This window comes from Callorhinchus milii, unplaced genomic scaffold, assembly GCF_018977255.1.
Source record: "Callorhinchus milii isolate IMCB2004 unplaced genomic scaffold, IMCB_Cmil_1.0 Scaffold9, whole genome shotgun sequence".
In the NCBI taxonomy this organism is placed as follows: Eukaryota; Metazoa; Chordata; class Chondrichthyes; order Chimaeriformes; family Callorhinchidae; genus Callorhinchus; species Callorhinchus milii.
Window position 1 is genome coordinate 8,200,734 of NW_024704750.1, and position 27,861 is coordinate 8,228,594.

The window sequence follows — 27,861 nt, forward strand, 5'->3', positions numbered from 1 at the left end:
TTTTGTTAGTTTCCACAGGTGAGGGAGGCATTAATCTACCCATTTCTAATGTCGTGTGTAACTTTCCAATAAAATTATAATCTTAGGTGAGCAGAAATCCTCATATCCTGACCTACTATCGATGAGTGAGTTTACAGGCATATAAATTTAATAAAGGGAATATATGTGTTTAAGCCTCGTATTTAGTAGGATTATGGCTTTTGGACCTTGTTGCTTAATCGCTTTCAATAACTATTTTATATTGCAATATGTTTTCTAGTTCTCTCAGGCCAGACACACCACAGTCCTCTGAAGCGTTCAGTGTCTCTTACCCCACCAATCAATGTGCCAAATCAGCCTCTAGGTCATGGATGGATGTCCCATGAAGACCTGCGAGGAAGGGGGCCTCAATGTATCCCATCAGACCATGCTCCCCTTTCCCCACAGAGCAGTGTTGCTTCCTCGGGTAGTGGTGGGAGTGAGCATCTTGAAGATCAACCAGTGTCCCGTAACACATTCCAAGAAGAGGGCAGTGGCATGAAAGGTGGGTAATTATTAGAATGGTATTCACTAGTTTAAAGGAAATTAAAATGCAAAGCAACTAGTGTAGTGGATAGTGAGGATATCTGGTTACTCTATATTGTAACCTTACTGATGATTTGATGGGCACAAATACTATGAGCCTGTGCTACTATGCTTTTCATCATTAACTTCTTAATGACCTGTATTCTGTTTTTTTTAAAAACTAAAATCTAGTTTTAGATTTATTTTCAGGAATATAAATTTATATTCCAGAAACAAAATCATTTTGTTTCCTGAAATTCATCAGCACTTCAGCTTAATCAAAATTTTAAATTTAGTGTTTTGAATAAAATCCAGAATGGATTATGTGGCAATGGAGAAGATTAGTAATTGATTTTGTACTCTGTTCCTAATGATACTGATTCTCCATTCTTACTGATATGCAGCAGCACGTGCTGTATTATTTGTTCCTATCAGTTGTAGAACAAAGGGAAGCTGTTTTAATTTGTCAGAGAGTCTGTATTGATGTCCAACTACAGAGGAGTGGGAGAGAGGAAATTGCATGCTTAACTGCTCAGAAAGAACATTGCAAAATAAGCAGGTGAAATATACAAAACATTTATGATAACCTATGGAAAATCAATAGGACACTCCGAATCCCAGTATTTTACTACCCTATGTTGTTTAAAGTCCTCCCAATAGCATGTAATAACGTGTTATTAATATGTGATGTTGGCTTATTGTGACATAAATATTTGTTGCAGACTATTTGGAATTTTTTTGATATTGAATAGTAAATTAGCATTGAATACCTGCAGACTGGCATAAGGAAATGCTGCATATGTGCTAAATTTCCCCCAAACCAAGCATTCTACTCAATCTGTTGCCATCGGAAAGGCACGACTGAGAAACCTTGTTGAAAACAATCAATGTAAGGACCAATTTTCAAAGAAAAATCCCTGAGTGATTTATTTGTTGGTGTGTGTGTGTTTGCATGCGTGTGAAAGAGAAAACTGTTGCTTTGTCAGAAGTGGATTTCTCACCATGAAGCTCCATTTGAGAGTGAAGATTGTTTCATGAGATCTACTTGTTGCAATTAATTTTTATACTAAGCTGTATGTGAGAAAGAGGTATAAAGAACTCTCAATTTAGAAAGGAATTCCAGCCTGAAAAATCAAAGCTATTTTATGAGTATTGAGCTGTCCAAACAGTTAAAATACCATTTGCCTTTATCTTGATTCTATCTATTTATCTTGAATATTGTGCCATTATTGGGTACATTTTATTGTAAAGGTGATATTCATTTCATCTTTAAACATCAGATCTGTGTGGTAACTTCCACCATTTTTGAAGTTTCTTTTTTAGCAAACTGTCGTGAATTAACTTAAAGTCCAATGCATTGATGGATAATTATGGGGTAATTGTTAACTCCTTGGTTATTCCCGCAGCAGAGGTAATACACCTAGTGTATGTTCCATAAGGTTTGTGTATTATAATAATAATCCTTGCATTTGATATAGCGCTTTTCTCGTCTTCTAGACATCTCAAAGCGCTTCACAGAGTGAAGTGAATTGACTAATTGTCGGCGAAACATGGCAGCCAATTGTGCACAGCAGTGGCCCACAAACAGTGGATTGAAGTGACAAATTTTATTATTGTTTTTTTTTCTTGAGGGATTATTATTAGGCATGTGGAGTGAGGAAACTTGCCCAAGGTTCCTGAGCCTCAGGACTCCACATTGCAGTATTGCAGAATTTTAGTTATAAGAGGGCACTATTGACTACACGGATTTCTACTTGTTTGCCAAAAGTAAAAAGAAAATCAAGAAATACTACAGTTGAGTGAAATTATGTGTTCCTGGGAAATTCGTTGAGTTTACTTTGGGAATGGTGAGACGAAAATGCTTTGGTGAAGTGATTTGCAAATCCAACACTTTATTCCAATATTTTGAAATACAGCACAATTTACATTTATATAGTGCCTTTCACATCAGGAGGACATCTCAAAGCGCTTAGCACTGCTGGGTGGGAGCCGAAGGGAGTGGGGAGGGAAATATAATCAAACTTGCAGTCAAAGAAGTACGTATTGAGACGGACCTGAAATGTTTACAATGGCAGATGCTTATGTTTTGCATGGACTACTAAATGTGAGTTCTGTAATAGTTTTTGGAATGATAGTCATTTTAAGTCAAGTGGGTGCTTGTTTTTTACATAGGTCCAAGTGTAATAGATGGAAGCAAAAATTGAGAAGGTTGATGTTGAGTTGAGCCTATGAAAGATTTGTCACTAGACACGTTCAATGTAAAGACCAAGAGAGGTGGAAGGAAATGTTCTGTGGGCTGAGAAGAGGTTTGGCGTAACTGGAGTAGTGGCTAACATTGTGATTGCCACCGAAATTGAGGGCTGGATCAGGCATGTTGCCACTGTCTAAACCAGGACTGAAGCTGACGGAAACTGAAGCAACTTTAGATTGTTTGCCACTTTTTGATGACTGTTCTTTCAGCAATAATAAATTAATTCTGATTAAATCTCCAATTGGACCCAACCTTTATTCAATATATTTTGTGTGGAAACACTGTACAAGTGAAAGTCTAGTATCTGTTAAGCATTCAGTGTTGAATTGGTGATTTTAGCCACCAACTCAGAAGTGAGTTTTTCAACTACGATTTGCATTTATATAGCACACTTCATGCATCACTTCACTCTGAGATGTTCTAAGCACATCTCAGAGTGCTTTATGGTGGAATTAAGATTTAACAACCTTTTTTAAAAAAAATTACAACCAACATAATATTTTGCAATTTGTTTGCATTACTGAAATATGTTCTGTTATGTGGGGGACCAGGCTGAACATTGTTGTTGCTAGCTACATTGATCGTAGATTTCTTCTTAGCCATCAGTCCAGGCCAAGTTTCAGAGGAAAATTGTGGGATGAGAGCATACCAGTTCACATCAGGAGCTCTAACTGTTGCAAAACCTGACTATTAAAGAATTTGGAATGTAAATTTCTCATCTTCAATAACTGTTCTCAACAACAACTGGCACTTATGTAGCACTCTCCACCCAGGGTAGCATCTCAGAGTGCTTAAGCAATTACAACAATTACATTCATGCACGTAGTGTGAGAGATTCCCAAAACAGACAAGCTATATAAATAATGGGTGTGTAATGCTGAAGCAATTGAGTGAGAAGAGAAAATAACTAGTCAGCCACTAAACTTGGCAGAATGGTAGGTAGATTACATGCAAGAATACTTGCAGGTGATCTGTCTGAAATGCACACTGACTAACAACCAATGGTTAATTCTGTTGCAATGCCTTCTAAAGAGGACAAGGTGTCCTCACCGGGTCTGAGTAATTCAGACACAATGATGTTGCTTGACTTTTTTGTGTGTCAGAGATCAGATTATTTAGAGAGGAATATTTTCCATGTGTTTGCAACAGAAAATTTAAAGCAAACATGTATGTTTACAATAAGATATGTATGTAACAATATAATTGCAATCAAGTAACTTTGACTCAAAGTGAAGACTTCAAACAAAATGTGAGCAGTCTTAAAAACTGCAGACCTTTCTGTCACTCTCACTGTTATGCTACCATTATTGGAACCATGTCTATGTTTAGTTCATCTGACATCTAGCACCATGAGTAGTGAAATTGACACTGTAGTTAACACTGGATGAAACATTTCTTCATTCCTTGGTTAAAAAATATTGAAGGATGGTATGGACATTTGTAAAGAATTATGATGAATCAACAACAAGAATACATTTGTATAGCGCCTTTCAAGTCGAGAGGACGTCCCAAGGCGCTGGATGGACAATGTACAGCATTTCAGAATCGTACGTTTTCAAGATCTCATCATTGGGTGTTAAGAGGTGAACTCTCCAGTTGAAGTTGATTCATACATTAGGTCTGGAGAGTCAGAGTTCATATTCAAAAATTTAGCTTTGAGCAATGTAAATTTTTAATTGCTTAACCCTGAACAGTGAGTACCGGTTACTTGATCCAATTACGTTCTGTTCTTTGTGGACCAATTGGATTATTAAAGTCCCATAATGTGCAGTGTGGCATTAAAACTGAAAAAGACTGGCAAGAGGTTTGTGAGAAACGTTCATAGAGCCATTTTGGTTAAGGTTGCTTGAACATATTCAAGACTAAGATTGATAAATTTCTTGTGGATTAAGGGATAAGGCGGGTAGGTGGAGTTAGAATAGATCAGCCATGATCTTATTGAATGGCGGGGCAGGCTCGAGGGGCCGAATGGCCTACTCCTGCTCCTAATTCTTATGTTCCTATGTTGCGAAGAGTTATAGAAGAAATGTGGCTACATAGTTCAAACTGTATTTGGAGATTGTTGAGTGTCCAAATAATGCCAGCAGCACCCAGTTCAGACTGCCAGGCTAGAAAAAATGCACATTTTTGAATTGAATGAAGGTTTTCACCTTTGAGGTATTCATCCAACGTGAAACTGCTATGAGTGCAAGAAGTTGTTTGACCAGAAGCTTGAGGGTAAATTTTTTTTTCAAATAATGGTATGACACATTTAATGCAATATTGTCTATTTGAAATGATCTGCTCAAAAAAATCTTTTACATTGATATTCTAACTCTTCCTAGACCATTTGCACTAAATCCAATTCCTGTTTGGAACACAGTTGCATGTTTAGGTTCTGAATTCTGTACAGCCCTCTGTGCATATAACATTTTCTCTTTAGAAATATTTTTTCCTATACCATTCTTTTTACAAGGTGTCCCTGTGCAGTAGTTAATGGCAGAAATCCTAAGCAATGAATTTCTGCCATTAACCACTGCACAGAACAACTGAAAGAAGATGGAAACAGGGCAATAATGGGCACTATCAGCTATTTGATGGCTTATAAAACTGTCAAGTATAAACATTTTCCAAGCCAGCAACAAACGCTGCTGGTATTGGATAGCGCTGATTTTTATGTCCATTTAATTACCGAATTACTATTTTAGTTTTTTAATATAAAAGGCTCGTTAACAGGTACCTGGAAAAAAATACTGAAAAAAAGCTAATATTTACAGGATATTTTATTGACAAATTTTTATTCTAAAATAACTGTATTGCATCGGTTGAGTTGCATTCCATAAGTATTCAGTTTCTAAATATTATGGATTTATATAAAAATATCCTGTATTTTATTGCTAAACATGGTACATCATTCAATGGTTTCACATTGTGATACTGGTGCAGATTTATAATTGATTTCTGAAACTTTGATATGACGTAAATGATTTATTGAACTGTGCACAAGTTGAAGGAAATCCATTCTAAAATAAAATGCTGCCAATAAGCACCATGTTTTCTGTATTGTATTATTCATTTAAGGCTCTGTGAAATTGTTTCATTGAATTTTTTCCAAAGTTAACTTATCCTTTTGGTGTAAAATCTGGGTTCTGCCATAGTAGTGTTGTACATCCACCAGAATGCAGAATGGTTGATTGTTCTAGTTGTATGTCAAAAATTGCAGAATCTCAGATAATGCCTCCTATTGTGGCATCTGTTTTTAACTATAATTTGTTTTGGTGATGTGAATTCCAGTCATCATTAGAGAAGGTTTAGAATGCTGGTGAAGATCTGCAATCTGAACAAATTCAAGACTCATTTGAATGGATCAAGAAAATTCATTTTTGTGTTTCGCATGCATATACGGAAGTCCTTGTTTTACATTTAGATCTGTTGATTATTCCTTTCACATTCTTCTAACTAGAGAAAATTAATTTGTTCAGATTTTCAAACTTCTCTTATCTGAGAATTGTTCCCTCTGGTAAAATCAGTAACCTTACTCATTCAAGCCTTTTGAGCTTGAGCAGCCATAAAAATCATAGGTCAGATGAACGCACTAAAGATACTGAAGCTAAACTGCTGCAACAATTTCAGGATTTTACCCAAAGCAAATGTCACATTAAATGACTCATTGATAATCAAACAGAATATGTTAATATTGGGAAGACTGAAAAGAAAATGGGGAAATATTCCCTCCCCTTCTTGCTGAATCACACTGCAGTTGTGTTCTCGTCACAAGAAGTTAAACTGGATGCTATAAAATCTGTTTCTTTTGCAGAGATCGGTTTGCTGCATACAATGGAATTTTGTATTCACAGATTGTGTCAATGCAGCATACAGCTCACAATCCACCATGCATGTTGAAGAAAAATTATCTTGTTTGTTCTTCTGTTGAATAAAGTGATTTGTTTCCTAAAAATTTGGTTGGCTATTTTACCAGAACTAGTCAACATTTAGGTTCAGGCAGAAGGCTTTATGTACTGTTAACTTGAATGGAATGTTGTGCCAAAATCTGTGAACTTGGTGAAGTGTTACAGCTTCCTGTCGGCCAAAAATCCTTGTATGAAGAACTCTGAAATAGTTAACAATTTCTAGAAATGTGATGATAACTGGAATTTTCTACATTAACTGTCTAACATTAAAATATTTGTTTTAGCCAACATTTCAATTATGAGTATGAATACAGTGAAATTCTGATGACTCTTCATCTAATGAAAGGATCTCCAATGTGTACTTATCAGAGTCGACTAGTTATCCAAAGTACAGTACTCGAAAGTCCAAAGTATTCAAAAAGCTGGGATAGTGAGTAAGTGACTAGTTATGTGGGGTTGACAACTTATCCCAGTTATCAGAGTTTCACTGTAACAGTGTACTAGCAATATTCACAGCTATGAGTTTAGAGAAAACCGCCAACATGCCACCCACATGGTAAGTTTGTGGTGGTGAGGAAGGGGAGAGGGTGCTCAAGAAAGAAATCCTAGTGGCTGATCAAATTGTTTTTTTTAAACTAAGATCTCTGAGCAGAAATTCAAACCAGGAGTGAGGGTTTTTGATATGTAACACAGAAACAAAATATGGAATCTCAAATATCTTCATTGAAATATTTAGAGTAACTTTAATATTATGGTACACCCTGTAATTTTTTTTTACTGCTTTTCAGCTTTAGAGTAGTCCATTTTTCCCACAGTTGTGTGGTTAAAAGGGGATTCAACAGTGAATTTTAGATCTCCAGTCATTTTAAATTACTGCAAATTGCTCCAAGATCAGGGAGGGGAAATCAGACAGTATACCCACTCTTACTCACTATCCAGGGAAACTTATTGAAAGTTTGTGGGTAACGAATGAGCACTAGATTAGGCTCACCAAGCAAGGCTCGAATGTGTGAATAGGCTGTCACAGCTCCTGTTTGAATTTTGGGCAGTGTGTCAGCAGGGCACACCCATAAAACCATATAATTAAGCCATGTTGCATTCACAAGATTTTTCACCCTTTGGAAACTGCAAGTGAATCCAATTAAACTTTCACCTGAAAGGCATTGTTCATGCCTGAGAACAAAGCAGCCAAGAGCCGTCATTAAGTCGCTTGACTTCTGTACTGCTGAACAGCAATGTATGTACACTCGTAACACTAGTGCAGGTACTACATGTTGCTTTTTATTCTGGTTTCATATGTAGTCTGCAGGTATTGTTTTTTTCTGCATATAATAATCCTTGCATTTGATATAGCGCTTTTCACGTCGGGAGGACGTCCCAATGCGCTTCACGGAACACACTGTAAAGTGAATTGACTGTATATTTGTGGGAGAACCCGGCAACCAATTGCGCACAGCAATGTCCCACAAACAGTTGTAGATTGAAAATGACCAATTTAATTATTGTTTTTGGAGGGATTATTATTAGGCGTGTGGAGTAAGGAAACTTGCCCAAGGTTTCGCCCTGCCTGGAATTGAGCTCAGGTCTCTCACTTGCAAAGCGAGTGGTCTAACCACTGAGCTACAGGACTCCACATGATATGTTTACAAGAATATACAGTTGAATTTTCATATGCTTTATATCCTATTTCATTGTAGGTTTTCTGTGTCTTGTTATTCCTCTTTCATTAAACTGTTTTCATATATTGGTAAATAATAAATCACTGACAACATATTTTAACATAACCCAAAATACTGAGAAATAATGGAATTTTGTATCCTTAAAGAACATCAGGAAACGCATAATTTTGTGTGTTGCACAATGAACCAAGGGAACAAGTTGTAGCTCACCATTATTGAAACTGTAAGGCAGCAATGAATGATAGGACAATAGGATACATTGTCAAAGAGTTCAGATCCCCAAGTTGTGCTTAAGCAATCGTACTCTGAGGAGTACTCCCTACATGGAGTACTGCGTACCCCACAAGTCATCACAGCGTAAAGAGTTTGCACAGATCTGAGAGACTGGTGTACGCCAAAGCTGATTCCTGTTGGAGAAACTAAGCTGATCTTAAGTATTTGAGCGTTATACTATTTGGAATTGCTAAATAAGCTAATCCTTTAAGAGATGTCTCTAAAGGAGCCTTATTGAAGTACATGAGAGAATATTTTTCATATGAACCAGGGCAGCAGGACAAAGCGGTTATGAAGAGCAATTTTGGACAGACTCCAGTAGGAATTCATTAGACCAAGGGTAATTACAGCTGGAATGAGTTACTAAGAAAGAAGGTAAAGGTCTGGACATTGGAATGATTTCCTGCTGCTGTAGTGGAAAGACTTAGGGGACAGTATTCTGGAACATAATAATCCTCACATTTGATATTGTGCTTATCACTTCTCAAAGCAATTCATAGCATATACAGTAAAGTGTAAGTGAATGCAACAGCCAGTTTTGTGTGCAGCAATTTCCCACAAACAGGTATGACCAATTTTATTTAGGGGATTTGGGGCCAGATCACCGGGAGAAACTTCCCTTCTCAAGCCATATAATAGGATCTTTAATGTCCACCTCAACAGGCAGGTGGGACATTAGTTTAACGTCTCATCTGAAGGACAGCAACAACAACAAGATTGCGTTTATAGAGCGCCTTTCACGGCGGGAGGACATCCCAAGGCACCTCCAATAATGCATCACACTTCCAACACTGCATTGTAGGGTTAGCAACATGGGGCTTGAGCCATGACCTTCTGCTGGAACAAAGGGGCCAAAGGGTTGTTTTCACCAAAATCTTTGACTTTCTTTGCAATTCTTATAAGTTAAATAAGACACCCATTGTATTTTAGATCTGGTACGTGCATTTTGGAAGGAGAACTAGTTTTTCTGAATAGAAGTGTCCATTAAGAATTTCTTTCCTCTGGAAATAAAAGTTGGGTTCAGAGATCTCTAAATTTGTGCACTTAAACAATGGTTTGGAAGAGTATAGTACATTTAAAAAAAAACAGAATCTCCTATATCTTCAAAAAAAAACTGGTCATCATAGTGCGAGGCAGACTTAAGTATACAGTTTATGTACCACCTAAAGGAAGAATGCTTGTTAAGCCCTGAGATGTGTGTTTAGGTCAATCTTCCCTCTTTCTCCCCCCTCCCCCTGAATTATAGTACACAGTGTGGTGTTCCATTAAGTGGCCTAGCCAGGAACTGAGGAAAGCTGGCTGCTGATGACAGGCAGACTTGAGTAAAGTGGAGCCCTGGGATTTGAACATTGGCCCATATGTTTGGAAGGCAGATGTTCAACTGGGCTATATTCCAACATTGCCCCTTTTATACAAAAATCTGAATGAGATCATCAGCAATGGAGAAAATATTCTGCATTTTCCATTTAGTTCTCTAAAAGATGACTTTTGCTTTGTTGAAAAAAAATCCTGTGAATGATGTTTTGCGCATTAAATACAAGCATAGAACTAATGTATCAGAATATTGTATGATATTTCAATATTTGTTCTTTGGAATCTGATAATTGAAAACTTAATCCTGTTACTATCTTGCTTGCCACGTATTTAAATGCAGTGATCACCAGATGGCTATCCTCTTGGTTTCTAAACATGCTTGTTGTCAACACTTAAGAAAAGCTCGAGTTGACAAGAAACAAACTACCAGTTCAATGCAGACTGGCTGTTTTACCAACACAGGCAGAACCTTGCCTGTGATTGAAGACAGCCCAACTAGTTTGATTTTAAGTGAAAAAGGAATTGCTACAGATGAACTGCCTTGCAAAAGTTTGCTATGCTGGTTAAGGTAATTAGTCAGTGAAATTGCATGCAAAATGAAGTTCGTGCACCTAAAATTTAAAGGCATGTTTCAGGTAACTGAGTTCTACTGAATATGTAACCATAGTCAATTTTTTTAAAAAAAGATGCGTGATAGGAAACTATTTGTTCTTATTGGAAATATCCCAGGTATCACAATTCCATTTAACTTTGGTAACATTTTTGATTACAGATGTCCCAGCTTGGTTAAAAAGTTTGCGCCTCCATAAGTATGCAGCTTTGTTCTCCCAACTAACGTACGAAGAAATGATGGGACTTACAGAAGTACAGCTTGAGGCACAGGTATATTTTCAATGGGTGAATTTCTGAGTGGTTGACTTCTTTAAAGGTTAATATTATAGAAAATTATTTTTTCTACTGAGCTTGAACATTCGTTTCAAATAAATTTTATCCAGTGGATACTCAAAGTTCCTCATTTGTCTGTCCCCCTTCCTAAAATATTGCAAAAGACAATTTCCCGTGCAGTGAAATTCATATAGTGCATAGTCAGCATTTTGTTTTTCTGTGTGTGTGTATATTAAAGGCTGCATTTCAAGTCATGCTGTCCATATCAATCATCAGTAGCAGTATCTCAAATGTAAAAAATTGCTTAAATTGCCATTAAGTTGTTTTTGTAGAAAAAACAAGGTAGAATAAATGCATCTTGGTTCTGCCAGAACTTTTTAAAAATTATTTTGTGTCTTGAGTTGTAAAGTTTTTCTCAAATAATTTCAGGAAAGTTTGCTCTTATTCGTTTAACTCAAATAATAATAATAATCCTTGCATTTGATATAGCGCTTTTCACGTCTTCTGAATGCCCCAAAGCGCTTCACAAAATATACTCTAAAGTGAATTGACTGTATATTTGTGGGTGAAACGCGTCAGCCAATTGCGCACAGCACTGTCCCACAAACAATCGAAGATTGAAAATCTTTGCCACCAACTGTTATTACCACCTGGATTCAAAATTAGCTTATTGGCAATGACTGGCACACTTCTGATGTGAATTTGAATGCCACGTAATTTCAAGTACTGATACTCTAATTTAAACCCATTGTTTTTTGATGTGGTAGTAATTTCATTATGATGATGATAACCCTTACGTTTAGTATATCGCCTTTCACATCAGGAGGATGTCTCAAAGCACTTCACAGATTATACTGTAAATGGAGCAACAGATCGTCAAAATAAATACTGTAAAAAGGCTTGCTCTGATCTTACTGAGTTCACATTGCTTAAAATGTTGTCCTACCTTTCTGGGTAACATTATGTATAAATCATTTATGACAATCCATGTATTACAGGCTGACCCAGTTTTAAAGTGGTGATTTTGGTTCATAAATTCAGACTTTGTGTTATGCCGGGGCGTGCTAAAAATAGGTCAGCATGGTCAGCACTTCTGAGTTATTGGGATATTGATCATTGACTTCCCTTCCTTTGTGATCTATGTACAGGATTCCTGCCAGTCAGAATTGGAAGAAGGAAGTTATGACACATCTATAGTGTTATACCTGTGCTCTAAATAGTCCTTTTATAATAGGGTCAGCCTGTATGTAATATTGTCATCTCTTGGTTCTAGAACAGATCATTATAAGACAGAGCAAGCATGCTGGATTATAAAAAATTGCTGTGTTCTCATATGTAGGAATGTAATACTGTAGACACTATAGCCCTAGTCAGACGCCCTGTTTTAAAATGTCTAGCATTGCTCATTATCTTTATCTCCAATTTCCATCATCTAGCAGAGAGAGTATTGTAGACTTATTTTCCCTACAATTCTAAATCTTTGGAGATCAGCTTGCAGTTTGAATCACATGACTGGAATATTAAGTCAAACACTTGACATAGAAAAATCTGACGTTGTGGTGAAACTTTGTCTTTGGTGACTTCAATTGTAAAAATAGAGATGCTTTAATGCTTTGGCTTTTCCCGTATTTAGGAATTAGTCTGAATTTCCATAAGATTTTGGGAGTGTCTGAATTTGGCAAAACTGGTTCTTACAACTCACAGAAGTATTTGTTAGTCACATTTGTTTTACTTGTCGGATTGCCAAAGAATTCAGATCAAAGCCCACACATATGTTTTCAGTGGTTACAATAGCTGGATATTTTCAATGTATGACAAATCTTTAATACAACTCTTGGCAACCTAATTTCAAGTAAACATCAATGTGGGTTTACTCATTTGTGCAGATAGTACAACAAAACATTTTTAACCAAATTACTCCTAAAAATCCTCAAACGGCTTGAACTTTTTTTTAATACATATGGGAGTCAGCCATCTGTTGAAGGACTAGAACTGGATCAACTTTTTGAGTCTTTTTGTTCAAAAGACATGAAATGCCTTGTATGCCTTTTAACACGTAATCTCATTCAGATTTGTTGTTTGCTTCTGCTGCAGAATGTTACCAAAGGTGCAAGACACAAAATTGTCCTCAGTATACAGAAATTGAAAGAGAGACAGAATGTGCTCAGATCCTTGGAGAAGGTAAGAAATCTGAAGATTCAAGTGTTATTTATGCCCCTTTAACTGTTTACTGCCACCTTCCTAAATTCTTCAATAGAGAAGCTAGTGCAGACTTCTCTCTTCCATCAGTTTTCCTTCTCTTCCTAGTCAGTCTGATAAGTGAATTGTGCACAATTTTTCTTCATCACCTCTTCTTGCCTTTCACTCCATTGAATATTTTGCAACATCAAGAGCAAAGCTCGAGTTCCCAGTCAGCTGTGTGAAGCTCTTTGAGACGTCCTCCTGACGTGAAAGGAGCTATATAAATTGTTGATATACATTTGTTTAGCTCATCAATCTCCATTGAATATCTCCTTCAGACCTGAGTAAATGTCCTGTTTGAGATGCAGCAGAGCCAGGACCAAAAACAAATAATCTTGAAGAAATGCCTTAGATATTGAAAGTAAAACATAATTTGTTGGAACTGAAATAGACAAGTGCAAAATCACCTGTAATTCTACCCTTGACTTGTATATATCCTTTAGATGAATCTGATTCTATCCTTGAAGTTTCTCTTGTGTTTAAATCTATTTATGGGGAGTACAAACTTTTAAATAAACATGAGATGTTGAGATTATGATACTAAGTAGATTAATTGTATGTGCTGCTGCTTATTTTAACAATAAAATCCACCTGCTTAATTGATGTGAAATAAATCATATTAAAAAGGACAAGAATGTGGCACCTTCTAATTTCTAATGAATGAACTCTGACTTTTCCTATGAATAGGGGGAGCAATCTGTGGGCAGATTTCAAGTTGTGGCATTTTACTTATGGATCAAAACTAACTTGTTGAATACGTTGACTTTCAAGACAAACTGCTAATTAAAGGAATTCTTACCATATTCTATATTTAACACGTATTAATGCTTCACAAAACTGTTTATGTAGGTAGACCCAAAATTATTGTATCTATATATTTTTAGTGAATCGACTTTTTATGTTGTATTGAACAGGATATTCTTGAAGGTGGTAATTTGCGCAATGCACTCCAGGAGCTGCACCAAATGATTCTTACCCCCATCAAAGCTTACAATTTCCCTCAGACCCAAAACATTGATGAACAGAGGCAAGACTTGGACTCTCAGTCCTCCTTAATGAGCTCGGACAGCAGCATGGGAAATCGGCTGTCTGATGGAAAGGACTCTGCTACTGGAGGAATTCAACAACATAATGTGACTGGGTGTGAGGGGGAGTCAGGAGCTGCTCCTGTTCCAGAAGGGGATCTGCCTGGACAATTTACAAGGGTCATGGGTAAAGGTAAGCCTCTGTAACAAAGTAAGAATATGTACTCTAGGATGTATGCCATCTTTTGCCTTTGGCTGAACAAGCAGGTCTTGTCTACCTGTTTGGGTTCAGATGATCCCATGACAATAGTTGAGGATAGAGTTTAGCCTGGTCTCCTTGCCAACAGTCCTCTACATAAATTGTTCACTCATTTTATGTTTGTGCGACCTTGACGTATGCAAATTAGGTCCCACTTTAACCTCAAATAAGCATCACACTTGACAACAATTCTGTGTAAAATGCTTCAATATGTTTGTTTACTGGAGCAGAATTGGTGTTGCAACATTTATGGACCTGGTGGCTAAAAAAGATATAAGGAGACCCCCCCCCCCCAAAAAAAAATGTCTCAACGTAGATTGGTTTCTGCGAGTTTCTTTGGTTTATGTCAAATTATTCCAAATGTATTCAGCAGACTGATTACATAACTAACATTTAAAATTTGGAACTCAATAGAACTATATTTCTAATTTTTCACAGGCTTCAAAAAAGAGTCAAGTCATTTTATGTGAGAAACAGTCTAAGTCTAGAAAGCCTTTTGTCATTTACCTACATTCTATTTTACAGTGTGTACGCAGCTCCTTGTATCCAGACCAGATGAAGAGAACATAAGCTCTTACCTACAGCTCATAGACAAATGTGTAGGTCATGAGGTGGGTATAGTTATAGTAATTGAAGAAGATAAACTGTTTGAAACCAATCTTGAAGAGTTTCACCATTTAAAATCTAAATTAAAATATTATTCCCCTTCCCTCTACCCTACCCCAAATATTATTCCCCTTCCCTCCACCCTACCCCAAATATTATTCCCCTTCCCTCCACCCTACCCCTTCTGTGGAGCAGTGAAACTCTTAAAGATTGATTTTGCCCACAAAATACAGAGTCATTACACTTTACAGTAAATTCTTTGAAGCACTTTGAGACATCTCGAAGATGTGATACGGTGCAGTATCAAATGCAAGGCTTTTTATTATTATAGTTAGTTTGAATACTACCTATTGTGAACTATTTCTAAACTAAATATATTTAATCGGTCAAAACTACATTCACAATGTTAATTTTGTTCACAGGAGTAGAGAGAAATGTTAAGATTATGTAGAGAAGAATACTTGCAGTGTAAAGTGTTTTCTTTTCAAAGTTGTTCCTTTGTTTTCTTATCTGTGAAGTCAAATTGCTAGTTTAGTCATCTCATCAGTATCCAGTCTCCAGCAGCCCCTGTGAATATTCCAGCTAGAACAGAGAGCTACATTACTGATGAAGTCTATTAGCAGCATTTGTTATTGTAGGATGTGGTGTAATACTCTTCCAGATTTTGAATACTGATCCCAAAGTTCTGAATGAGTTTAAAATTCATTATCAACCACTATGTGTTGTACTTACTTCCTTCTGGCTTGGAAACCCAATTAAAATTAGTTTGGCAGTATAGTGTCAGTGATGGGTATTGTGCAATTTCTTCTTGTGAGCTGGAGATGATTTTTTTTAATAAACTATGAGTGAGTACTTTATATTAAAAGTACTTATCTCAAGTCTCCTTGTTTGTGTTTTTACACTGATACATTTGTAATTTGGCCATTGAGAATATGATTTGTGGAAGCGTATGTCAAGCCATATGTAACAAAAAAATCTTAGACTGTAAATTGTGGTAGAAATGCCAGATTTTCTCATTCATTTGCTCATCTTGGCCAGAAAATTCTATGATTTGTAGCTCTTACTAAATTTGATCTGTGCCCTTTCCCTTCCACAAAGAAGTATCCATTTTCCTTTGACATCTTTTACCAATTTTCCACACAAATGACTGCACTTCCTTTCAACTTTCTATTTAACGATCGAAAAAAAGTGCTTAGTATGAAATTATTGAAATTCTTTATTTAAATGGATAGTTTGGCTAACTATTGTGAAAGTTAACAGCTAAATTGTAAGATTCCTGTTTTGCCTTTCTAGTTCATACTTATAAAATCTTTTGTCTTCTCTTGTGCATCAAAATAATTTAAACAAGTTTTGAAAATCCAGGTAAATAGTGCAACATTACTGTATACCATAGATTTTTATTTATATTTCAAATAAACTCCCCCGATATTTGATTTTTGAAATCTGAAATCTTATTCCACTCAAATAGTTCATTATATTCAATAACTCATAGAATGTTTTTTCAGACTTTGAAGGGCTGGCACCAGTGGGAGTGGGTTGGTCTAAAGAAACGCTTTTAGGGCCCTGGATCACTGGCTGACCATCTCTATGGGAATCATACTATTTAGGGGCTTATCTTTGGCAGAGCTCAACGTTTAAAAAGAAACAATTCACCATTGTTTAATCATGCATTATGTTAAACATTCAATATGTTTATTGTACATTTTTATCATTTATATACTGTAACAAGCAGACATTTCTCACATATATAGTATTTTTTAAAAATGAATTTGTGGTAACCTGTTAATGTGTTTAATGGTCTTAAAATCCCAGTAATGTTACTACAAATCTTGTAATGCACATCAGCTGAAGAAATGCATGTTAGCTTGAGTATCAAAAGGACTGAATTCATAATCTTAAATTGTATGCTGTTATTTAATAGCTATTCTAATTACAATTATTTGCTCTGTTCTCTCAGGCTTTTACAGAGACACAGAAGAAGCGAATGTTGTCATGGAAACAGCAAGTCCAGAAGCTCTTTCGATCCTTTCCTCGGAAATCCCTATTGGACATGCCTGGCTATAGACAGCAAAGAAAGTATGTTAATATTTTATCATTTCCATTGACGGTTTGGTGGCTGTATTTAATTACATTCATAAGTTTTTAACGTGCGTATATTCGGAGTACTGGGATTGAGCAAAAAATATCTTGTGTTTACTGGATTTGTTTAGCATACTTCATACTAATAGTGCAGACTCGTACAATTTTAAAATATTGTGAAGTCTCCCTGTGACTTGCTGGAGGTCCAAGGCTTGATATGAAATCTTTCCAGTTTTTGTTAATTCCTGAAATATTTCTATGGACTATTAGATGTTACCATTTCAGATCTTTCTCAAAATTCATTGAGTTGTGTTCAGGTTGAGTAAAATATTTGGTCAGTTGCTCCTACTAAAAATGTGACGTTAATTAATAAAATCAAGTCTTTATTGCAGTCTTGGCTCTATAATGAACTGTTTGCTGCCAGGCAGTGTAAATACAGCAGAAAATGTTACAAAAAACTATATATTAAGGATGATGACTCCTTCCTTGTGTGCATTCATTCTTTCATTATTGGATGATGATGTCAGTTGATCAACATTTTGGAACTAGTAATCGCAGTAATCCCTTCCTTGTTTTACTGTATCTTGATGACAAAACACAACTTCTCGAGGTGTCATACTAATTAAGCATTTCCTGGTGATTAACTTTTATGGTTGTAGGCATTCTATTCAATCTCAATTTCAGTCCAGTTGATGTATTTTGAAAATAAGTTTATGTTTAGACAAATAATTTTTTTTTGGTTGCAATATCCATTTATTAAACTGTGTTTGACTTGGATACTTTTGATCCACAGCTGGAGTTTTAATCAGTCCAACTCATTACCAGCAGCTGGATCTGTTGGTGGAGGAATGGTCAGACGAACCCAACGCCAATTCCAGATGCCCCCTCGGAATCTGCCGACTGCTCGTCTGGGGTTAATAGGGCCCAGTGGACTTTTGGGTGCCTCACAGCGTAGTGCAACCAACAACCCTGCCCTATTAAAACAAGGGAGGCAGGTTTGTTCAAATATCTTTTTTCTGACTCTTACAATACATGTACGTCTAAGCCAATCGCCTTGGAAATTTGGTGTTAATAAAAAATAATTAAGCAGAACATTCCAGAAAGTACAGCGCGCCTACTTAAAATAAGTTGGGGGCTGTTTAAATGGATATGCCAAAGCTGGATTGGAACAATTTCTCAGATTTTCCTGATTTGAGTAACTTGTCTGGTTCCTTTTAAAAAGACCCAGTGAGAACAGTCTGCAGGCATTTCCTGTTTTTGCTTGCTTTGGTGTGCAGAGGTACTGGAAAGGGACAAGGAAAATATGGAAGAGGGACAGACTGGGTTCACTGAGAATGAAAGAAGCCAAGAATTTTATGTACATATCAATGTGCATAACAGGTTCATTCAGAGTCAAACAATGAATGAAACTTAAAGGGGCGGCACACTTTGAAACGGTAGACATCGCAGCACAGTTTTAAAGTCTGCAATAGATTTCAAATACAAAATTATGGTTGTCCCCACATTAGATACCACATAATTCACACTTGATTTACAATAGATGCCTTGTGTTTTTCATAGAACCTATGGTTCGCCAACCCTGGGGGAAGTAACAGTATGCCAAGTCGAACTCATAGCTCAGTCCAGCGTACACGCTCACTGCCTGTCCACACATCTCCGCAAACTATGCTGATGTTCCAGCAACCAGGTAAGTGGAAGAGAAATTTAAACAAAATGCTGTAGGTGAATTTATTTAAAAAAAGCTAGCTCCTGAAAATGGTAACGGAAATTTTTGATCCCAATTGTCACAATGCATTCCTCTCTACTTCTAAAAGCCCTTTTATTTTCTCTAAATGCTGCATGGCCAGGACACACAGTGGCTGGCTGGCTAAAGGCCAGAGTATGCAAACCAGAGTCTGCTGTAGCCTGACCAAGATTTTTTCAAGACGCTAGTCAGATTACTGGATTGATTGAAGCACAGACAGGAGTAGTGAGATTTCCCCCTATAAATAACAGGTTGATTCTGCTAGAGATTTAGATAGTTTTCTACCCACTTGCCTTTGTTACACCTAGAATTTTACAGTTATGGGTTACAACTACAATATAGTGAACCCTTATTTTTTAAATGCTATATAGACCATAACCTTGTAATGCAGTGGAAAAGCATTTTCATTTGCCTTAATGTTTTACAACAAGATTTTTTAATCAAATTATAAAAAAAATTGTGTTGGTCATTTATTCCTTTCAGAATGAGATATTCTGTAAAAGTTTTGTTTTTTTACTCTTGAATAGAAAATCTTTAAGCCGACCTACTTATGACCGATTTCTTGTACATTTAAATCGGTAGCTAATTTTAAGCAATTTCACTCATCAAACACTGGCTTCAAGTCTCTATGCCCTATTCACCCCACCAGTGTCGGGTCGGTTTTCAGCCATTCTGCTCTCTGGAATTGCATCCTAGTACTTAATACTTTCTTTGGTCTCTTAAATGCCATAGAAACGATTGCCCATTTAGAAAACGAGGATTATTAAGAGTTGCAGTGCTTATCATTTTCTAAATTAACTTCACTATAATTAACCTCATAATTTACCGATTAATTAAAAGTTTAAACACATCTTACATGTGTACTTTTGAACTCGAACAAAGATTAAGAATAATACAACGAATAGCTTCAATTTAATACTTCCATGGTTCACACCTGCTTCTTGTCAGTTGTTTTTCTATTTGCTCACATTAAGCAATTTTTTTTTNGAAATATGTTTCTCAACTTGCATTTCAAAATGTTTGTTTTCTTGGAAGTTTGCAAAGTTTCTGGTTGCTGTCTAGAAACCCACAGTAGAAAATGAGTGAGTGTATGTCAATTCACTTTACAGTATATTCTGTGAAGTGCTTTGAACCGTCTCGAAAACGTGATAAGGCGCTATATCAAATGCAAGGATTATTATAATTACTATTATAATTATTATAATCTCGGCATCTAGTAAGGACAAGAATTAGCCATGACTAGTCCTGCAATTCTTAATCAAATAGATTAAGAATTACAGGATAGACCTAGTTTATCTATCCTGCAATTCGGAAACTTAAGCAGTGTTAATTTTTTTTATTTCTGTAAGCAATTAAGCCTACATATGACCAATTTCTTGTACATTTAAATCAGTAGCTAATTTGAAGCAATTTCTCTTTCAGAATTCCAAGTACCGGTGACGGAACCTGATATAAACAACAGACTGGAATCACTGTGTCTCAGTATGACTGAACATGCCTTGGGTGGTAAGTGTGAGAGATGAGAACTGAATGTAACAGCGAAAATCCATACCCAATAACTTAAGTAAAACTTCCTCACCATTGGAATATTGAAGAAATGCCTTGCTGGTTTACCTATGACACCTTTGCTATTTATACTGAGGTGAATTTAGATTATGTATACAGCTCAGCTGCCTGTAAAATTGTTTCTTTATCCAATTTAAATGAACAGCATATGTGTTGGGTCCACGATTAGTAAGTTTACAGTTTCTGCTGAGCTGTTACTTCATTAGTTGGTCACATTAAGCTTGCTGCGGTTAAGTTAGAATTGGCAATCTTTCTGTGAGGATTCCACCTTAAATTAATATTCTGGCTGCCACTGTCTGACTCAATAGTTTCTCCCAGCAAAATTTAAAACATCCTCCAGTTGCATACTATATATTCTTAAAATCAAATTGGATACGATATGGCAGAGATTTCCAGCCAGTCGTGTCATTTAAGTTCAGGTTATGCCATGTGATTTTCAAACTGTTTGACATCAAAAATTTGAGATTACTGCATAGTAAGCACTTGGTAATCACTCTAGCATATCTTCCTTTCTCTATTTAACAACAGGTCATTGATAAATTTAAATGGACTGTAAATCAAAAGCCATACTTCAGAATAAAGTGTCTTTGAATAGTACAAATGTTTTTTTCTGTTTGAGTTCAGTAGCACAACCCTGTTTTCAATTCATGAAATTGACTTGCTGTATTTAACAGTGCTGAAGTACCGTAGCCTTTTTTATTTGATTTTATCAAACTTTGCTGGTTTATAGGTTTTACTAACTAAAAATCCATGTTGATCCAGAATTCAAAAGCTTAATGATATCCGATGAATAGTATATCTTATCTAAGTTGATGTGTTCTTGACTGGCATTTTATATTGTTTGATTTCATGGTGGTGTGAAAACCTGAACTTCTAATTAAACTTTTATATTCACAAGGAAGACTGTGTTAAAGTAATATATTGCTAATATTTTTGGAAAATTCAGAGCCAGTAATGTGGTGTACTTGGGTATTCAGGACTCCTGTTCATATGTTAGGCTCTAGAATTTTAACAAAATGAACTGTGTCCTTGTGCCATCTGCTTTCCATGTCTGTTAAATAAAGTACTGTAGCATATTAGTGCAGCAAACCTTGAGGCATTTCCTTAAACATTGCTTTCCCAGCAAAGTACACAGCGTTGGGTTGACTTATGATGGGATTTTATTTGCAGTTAGTCAGTCCTAGTTCAAATAAACCGAAACCTTCTCAAGCTTGCAACTGAATAGACAGTTTTATATTCACTTTTGATAGGCATGATTTAATATTTTTTTAACCCACTAAATAAGGTTAGTTACTCATGGTTTGCAAACCAACTGCATAAAAACAATCTTTTAAATGCTAAGATTGCCTTCTAATTTTTTCAGAGTTTAGAGCTTCAGTGATTCAGTTATATGATGGCCCGGTTTAATATAGCAAAAGTGTAGAGCTTTTCTGGATTTTTGAATTAAAGACAGATATTGGCTACAGACACTTCTAAAGCCATTTACAGCATGGTAGGAATTTCTCATTGCTCCACTGAATCCTGAAAAAAATATTTATCTCAGAGTACGGTTTTCAAATTTTAAAATAAATACTGATATAATAATCCTTTGATATAGCCCATTATCACATTAAAAAGGCTCAAAGTGCTTCGCAGGAATTTACTGAAAAGTGTAGTGATTGTATTTGTAGACCAACACAACGCTCAGATTGCACACAGCACTGCGCCACAAACAGTCATGAATGATCAAATTTAACGTGGAGGATTCTACATGTTACTCTGTACAATTTACTATAATAATAAGGTACAGTGAGCGGAGGAAAAATATTTGCCTGGCAGGATGAAAGGCAAAACAGAAGATATGCCAACCTGGGCCACACTTGCATGTTTTTAGTAGTCACAGATGCGCTGTTTTTGTAGCCTGGAAGAGGGCATCTGGTGTTTGATTTTGAGGAGGTATCTAAAAGCAGGATGGAATTTTTTTATTTTTAAAGTTAGGGCATTCAAAAGCTCAGATTCCCAAAGTAGATAATCTTGTTTGAGTGAATTTATCTTTCAACCTTAATGTACAGGTGTTGATTTTGACGCTGTTGATCTTTTTTGTGAAATTTCACCCTTTTTGAAAATTTGTTTCAAGTTGAGAAAAGGAAAACCTGGGTATTTCTAATCTTGTGATTTCTGATTTGCCTCCTTGGACAAAAAAAGCTAGATAGTTAGATGAATGAGTAGTTGGGATGTATAAAGGCATAGGATCTGCATGCAAAATTCCTGAGGGATCAGGCGACTGTGTCATTGTTTCCAGTTGGTTAGGTTATGCAATGCATAAACTGAATGTTGATTTAAAAAATGATGCACGCCACCTAAAGGCTAGCAATGTATCTTCAACTTAGCCACTGTGATTCGGAGAAGTTAAAATTACTTTAATATTGTCAGCATTTTCAAGCCAAGAGGATATCTCATTATATTTTGTGCATTTTTAATCCTGGAATTGTTATGTCATGTACACATTTCTTAAAGTGTTTGGTGTGTGATACTTTTCGCTATATACAGTGGGAGTGTTCACTCTGAGTGTGTATCCCTGACGGGCCTCTCTGATCCAATGTTTGCCAGAGTAATTATCCACTTATGACTGTTTATAGAGCAGACTAAAGACACCTTGAGCCATTTTTTGAGAGATGATTTAAAAGGCCACAGATACTATATTTATTCCAGAATATTGATATAGGTGACATAATCTATTGGCGCATCATACCTGTAATGTATTTAAAATTCAAAACTTAGCTTTTGGACTTTATTTGTAATTCATGTCATATGTTGGCACAGGAACCTCTGTGAGATCATCATGGTTGCCAAAGAGATCTTGTGAGGAAAATGATCCCTTGTGATTTTATTTTTAAATGAACATGCTGTCCTCTCTCAAGGAGCTTCAAAACAAATGCAAACTTAATACTCTCTGAAGCTGCTGGATACTTCACTTTTAATTTTAATTCAGGCCTAGTTATTAAAATAATAAGCAAATATTTCAAATGGTTGATCTTAGTGGAGTCCTGTAGCTCAGTGGTTAGAGCACTCGCTTTGCAAGCGAGAGACCTGAGTTCAATTCCAGGCAGAGGGCGAAACCTTGGGCAAGTTTCCTTACTCCACACGCCTAATAATAATCCCTCCAAAAAAACAAAACAATAATAAATTGGTCATTTTCAATCCACGACTGTCTGTGGGAAATTGCTGTGCGCAATTGGCTGCCGCGTTCGGCCACAAATATACAGTCAATTCACTTAACAGTATGTTCTGTGAAGCACTTTGGGACGTCTAGAAGACGTGAAAAGCACTATATCAAAAGCAAGGATTATTATTATCTTCAATACAACCACTTTTCTAGTGTTAGCAAAATAAGATGGCATTTTGTTACAATCTGCCTGAGCAGCACTTATATAAGAAAGCTGCATTTTATTACTTTCAAACAAATTTCCATTATTTCTCTTTATTTTAGGTAGCTAGTCCTAAAATACAAATGCTGGGTCAAGTATCTTTCAATTTAATAAAGGATTGTGCTTGTGTAAAGGAGTATATGATTCTTCGTGAGTGGCGCTATACAAATGTAATTTTGTTATTGTAATTTTTTGTTAATGTTGATGAACTTGCAGACTTTTAGTTATGGATTTTCTTTTAATTTTCAGATGGTGTTGACAGGAACTCAACTATCTAGAAGCTTAAACTTACACTATCAGTGCTGGTTCTGAACTACAAAAATAGCTGCAGGTTCAGACTACAGAACACTGGTTCCAGTCCGAAGCCCTGGTACAGGATCAGCTGATATCTTGTGTCCAGTTTCTCCAAGCTGTAATGAACATTTTATTTTTTGTGCAAGAGTCTGGATTGTTACTGTCATCTACATCAGAAGTAATGTCAGGCCTTTACAAAAGTAATTCTGCCCGTGAAAAAGGTGCTCTGAAGAAGCATTCTTATATGCCTGATACTGAAATGGTCATAATTCAAGTAAGAGCTTCATTAGTCTCGGTAAAGCAAATTGAAATAAAGAAGGTCTTTGTAGTGACTACAGAGGAACTGAACTTGAAGCAATGCAACAGTGGTTGATTACATTTTGGTTTTATGTATGAAAATAATAAGCTTGTACTACAAATATGTAACCGAAAGAAGTAAAGGATGACATGTTGTAGGACATATTTCATATTCATCACATCCGACAGGGGATTATGAGCTCTTTTCAGAATTGAAGTACCATTGTTGTGAAGGGGAGCCTCCAATGAGGCATTTCAAGTTTATTAAAAAAATACATATTGTTTACATAAAACCAGTATAAAGGGTACATAAAAAATTAAACTTTTCAGGTATGCCATTGTTTCTCATATTGCCATTGTTAAAAGCATTTTAATTTTTCTTCTGCAATAGCAGCAGGTTTGCTTTATGAGTAGCAGCAAAGCTATGCTTCTAGGGGATATGTTTTGGTAATTTTTAAAAAAAAATGTAAACCTAAGTGTTAATCTTATATTTAGTGTTGAGGTACAGATGACGAGAAAGAGGATGAAATGTAGAGGGTGCTGGAATGTTGCTGATGGAGGAGATTTTGTGCGATATGGTAAGAGTTGAAGTTTTATTAGCCTTGCAGTCGAAGTTTAATTGTCATTGCAGAGCATGATGTCCACCCCTGTTTTGATGTATTTTGGTTTCCCCATAAGACACCGCCTGACATGTACAGTTAAAGCAAAGCATTGGTACAATTTGCTTGTCAGTTAGATCCTGAATTTCACCTGGCCCCCCCAAAAAACAAATAATAATAATAATAAACCCACCATATGTATTCCAATTTTATACTGGATCTTCAACGTCAAAGAGAATGGGAGACAGTGTAAGTTGATAATGAGGTAAATCTAAGGAGGGGGAAATAAGCAAGAGCTGCGAAACTGCAGAAAGAAATGGGATGAGAATGCATAGATGTAGACCTAGCATTACAGGAAAAGGAATTAGGTGTGCAGTATTATAGATAATGCCTGAGAAAGAAGTGTTAAAGCCAGTTACACAAACAATGCATTTGTTTATACAGTGAATACAGCTTCAGAAAGGATAATGTGATTGCATTCACAGTAACAAGAATTCTGTTTAAGGAAAGTCCTAAAAGTATTTACAGATCAGAATTAATATTTATTCCTCCATTGATTATAGATGCAGAGGTTATCTATTAATTAGATGTATTATTTTAGATATGTATTAACTTGCTATGGCTGGTAACCATGAGTATGTTCTCAAAATATTAACATCCATTTAGTTAATTTTTTAATATTGCTTATTTCTATTGACAAGATATAGGTTGAATATTTACATATCAACAAAAAGTTTGTTTTGCTAATAAGTGCTGTCTAGTGAATTAATTTTAACACATTGTGGCTTCTGTCTTGAGAACACGGATGCCATTCTTTGTTCTGTTGAGTCCTGTATTGACTGCAGGTGTAGAGCTTGATTAATACTATCCTATGTAAAATGAATTATTTATGAAATGATTGCATGCACAAGGCTGTGAAGTCAAATATCTAGAAATAAAGCGGCAGTGCCTTTCCTTTTGTACCTTCCACCAACCCCAAATGTTAACTGTTTTATACAGAGCAAAGGTAGCACCATCAATTCAAAAACAAAGGTGAAAATAAATATTTCTTGATATTTATAGTCTTTGTTTTTGTTTTGTTAAATGATGTGGCGCACAAGAAACATCCCTTCAAGCCCAGCAAAAAGCCTGGTTTTGTAATTGCCTGTCCAAATGTGTGAGAAGTGATTGACTTCTTGTGCACATTGAAAACTTTATACTGGAAGAACCGCACAGAACATTTTTGTGCTGTGATTAAACCTATGCCAGGAATAGGTTTTTCCTGTAATTTGTGTCAGATTGGCCATGATGCCTTTAAGAGACGATGGCTGTAAGTAAGACACCAATTGTGGTAATTTCCTGTTCATGTACAAAGGCAGGTTTTGTCAGTGGATGTATGTGCACAGTGCTACATAACACTAAATAATACAAAAATTAAATTGTTTTGTATAAGTCATCAAAGTTTGCTAAGGTGGCTTTTATTTTTTGTATTTCTTTATCTTGACAAAAATGGTGAATGTTTATTCCTCTGGGAGGAATAGGAAGCAACAGCAACACTAGTAGTAATGACCTGGATACTTCCTCCCTCCTTTTATTATATAATCCCTATATATTTATGGACATTTTGTTAAATTTTGTTAAATGAGGAGTTCAGTATAGAACTCCTTCCTTTTTTTTGAAATACACAATCCCTTGTTGCTTTCTTTCCTTTGTTGCATGTCAGGCAGAGGCATCCCCTCATTGTAAATGCATGCATGCTTATGTTCTGGCTTCCCTCTGTAAAGAAGGTAGTGTACAAGAAATACTTTTCTTGCATAGTTATTGCTGCAAATAAATGCATATTTTTACAGTTTATGTCATCTATGGAAAACAGCACATTTGTTACATGTTAAAGCTTTATGACAAACACTAATGCGTTTTACTTGCTGTTCTTTGCAAGTGTATAGTTTTCAAATGTTCTTGTTTAAAGTTACCAATGAACTACCCTTGTGACTTAAACTGCAAACTTGCTACAATGTATTTATTACTCCCATTTCTCTCATTTAATTAAAATGATGGTTATTTCATATCAGCATTATATTGAAAGTGAAGGGAGATGATTAATACAAGTTTTTGTAACACTGGTGTATGTTTGTGTGCTTTTTTTGTACTGCTTTAAAACTCGCACCTCCACAAACTGGGTTGGTCTGCACCATGGGTATCTCTTCATTGCCTCTAATGGTATTCAGGTAGTGTGTAAGAAGCTGAAAGAGGATGATGTGCATACTTTCAGAGGGTGAGAAGGGTGAAATAATGGAAACTCTTGTTTAACTCAAACCTTTGGAAAGGCAGGTTTTCTATAATTACTACTGTGCAGATGCAGTAGTTGTCAGCATCTGCCTCCCTGCCCTCCAGGTTTTGAAATATCAACAAGTGTGTTGCAAATGGATTCATGAAACTTTGTGGAGTTTGACATTTTGATGATAACTGTTATAATAATAATAATCCTTGCATTTTATATAGCGCTTTTCACGTCGGGAGGACGTCTCAAAGCGCTTCACAGAAGACACTGTAAAGTGAATTGACTGCAAATTTGTGGGCGAACGCGGCAGCCAATTGCGCACAGCAATGTCCCACAAACAGTCGTAGATTGAAAATGACCAATTTATTATTGTTTTTGGTTTTGGAGGGATTATTATTAGGCGTGTGGTGTAAGGAAACTTGCCCAAGGTTTCGCCCTGCCTAGAAATGAACTCGGGTCTCTCGCTTGCAAAGCGAGTGCTCTAACCACTGAGCTACAGGACTCCACATGACTGGACTGTTGACAACATTGAATGAGAAAAGCATCGTCTGGTATGAACAGAACAACAGGATCAAAGTATATTAACTTTAGAGAGGTAGTGGCACAGCAGATAGCATGGACTAAATGGTCGAAGTTTAATTCTTTCCAG

At 36.1% G+C, this 27,861-nt stretch overlaps 1 protein-coding gene across 7 annotated transcripts in view; it reads left to right on the top strand.

Moving 5' to 3' along the window:
* The window catches only part of samd4a (sterile alpha motif domain containing 4A), a 54,097-nt gene extending 27,044 nt beyond the window's left edge, over nt 1–27,053 (top strand). For 5 of the 7 annotated variants that reach the window (XM_007888135.2, XM_007888137.2, XM_007888138.2 and 2 more), the window contains exons 4-13: nt 260–523; nt 10,723–10,832; nt 12,930–13,016; nt 13,991–14,294; nt 14,886–14,971; nt 16,924–17,042; nt 17,839–18,040; nt 18,606–18,732; nt 20,212–20,295; nt 24,012–27,053. In XM_007888135.2, coding sequence (XP_007886326.1) covers nt 260–523; nt 10,723–10,832; nt 12,930–13,016; nt 13,991–14,294; nt 14,886–14,971; nt 16,924–17,042; nt 17,839–18,040; nt 18,606–18,732; nt 20,212–20,295; nt 24,012–24,040 — 1,412 coding nt within the window. In that variant the 3' untranslated portion in view covers nt 24,041–27,053. Of the gene's footprint in view, nt 1–259; nt 524–10,722; nt 10,833–12,929; nt 13,017–13,990; nt 14,295–14,885; nt 14,972–16,923; nt 17,043–17,838; nt 18,041–18,605; nt 18,733–20,211; nt 20,296–24,011 lie in introns of those variants that run through there. The other 2 variants (XM_007888141.2, XM_042338019.1) reach the window with 2 other exon arrangements.
* The last annotated feature ends 808 nt before the right edge of the window (nt 27,054–27,861 follow it).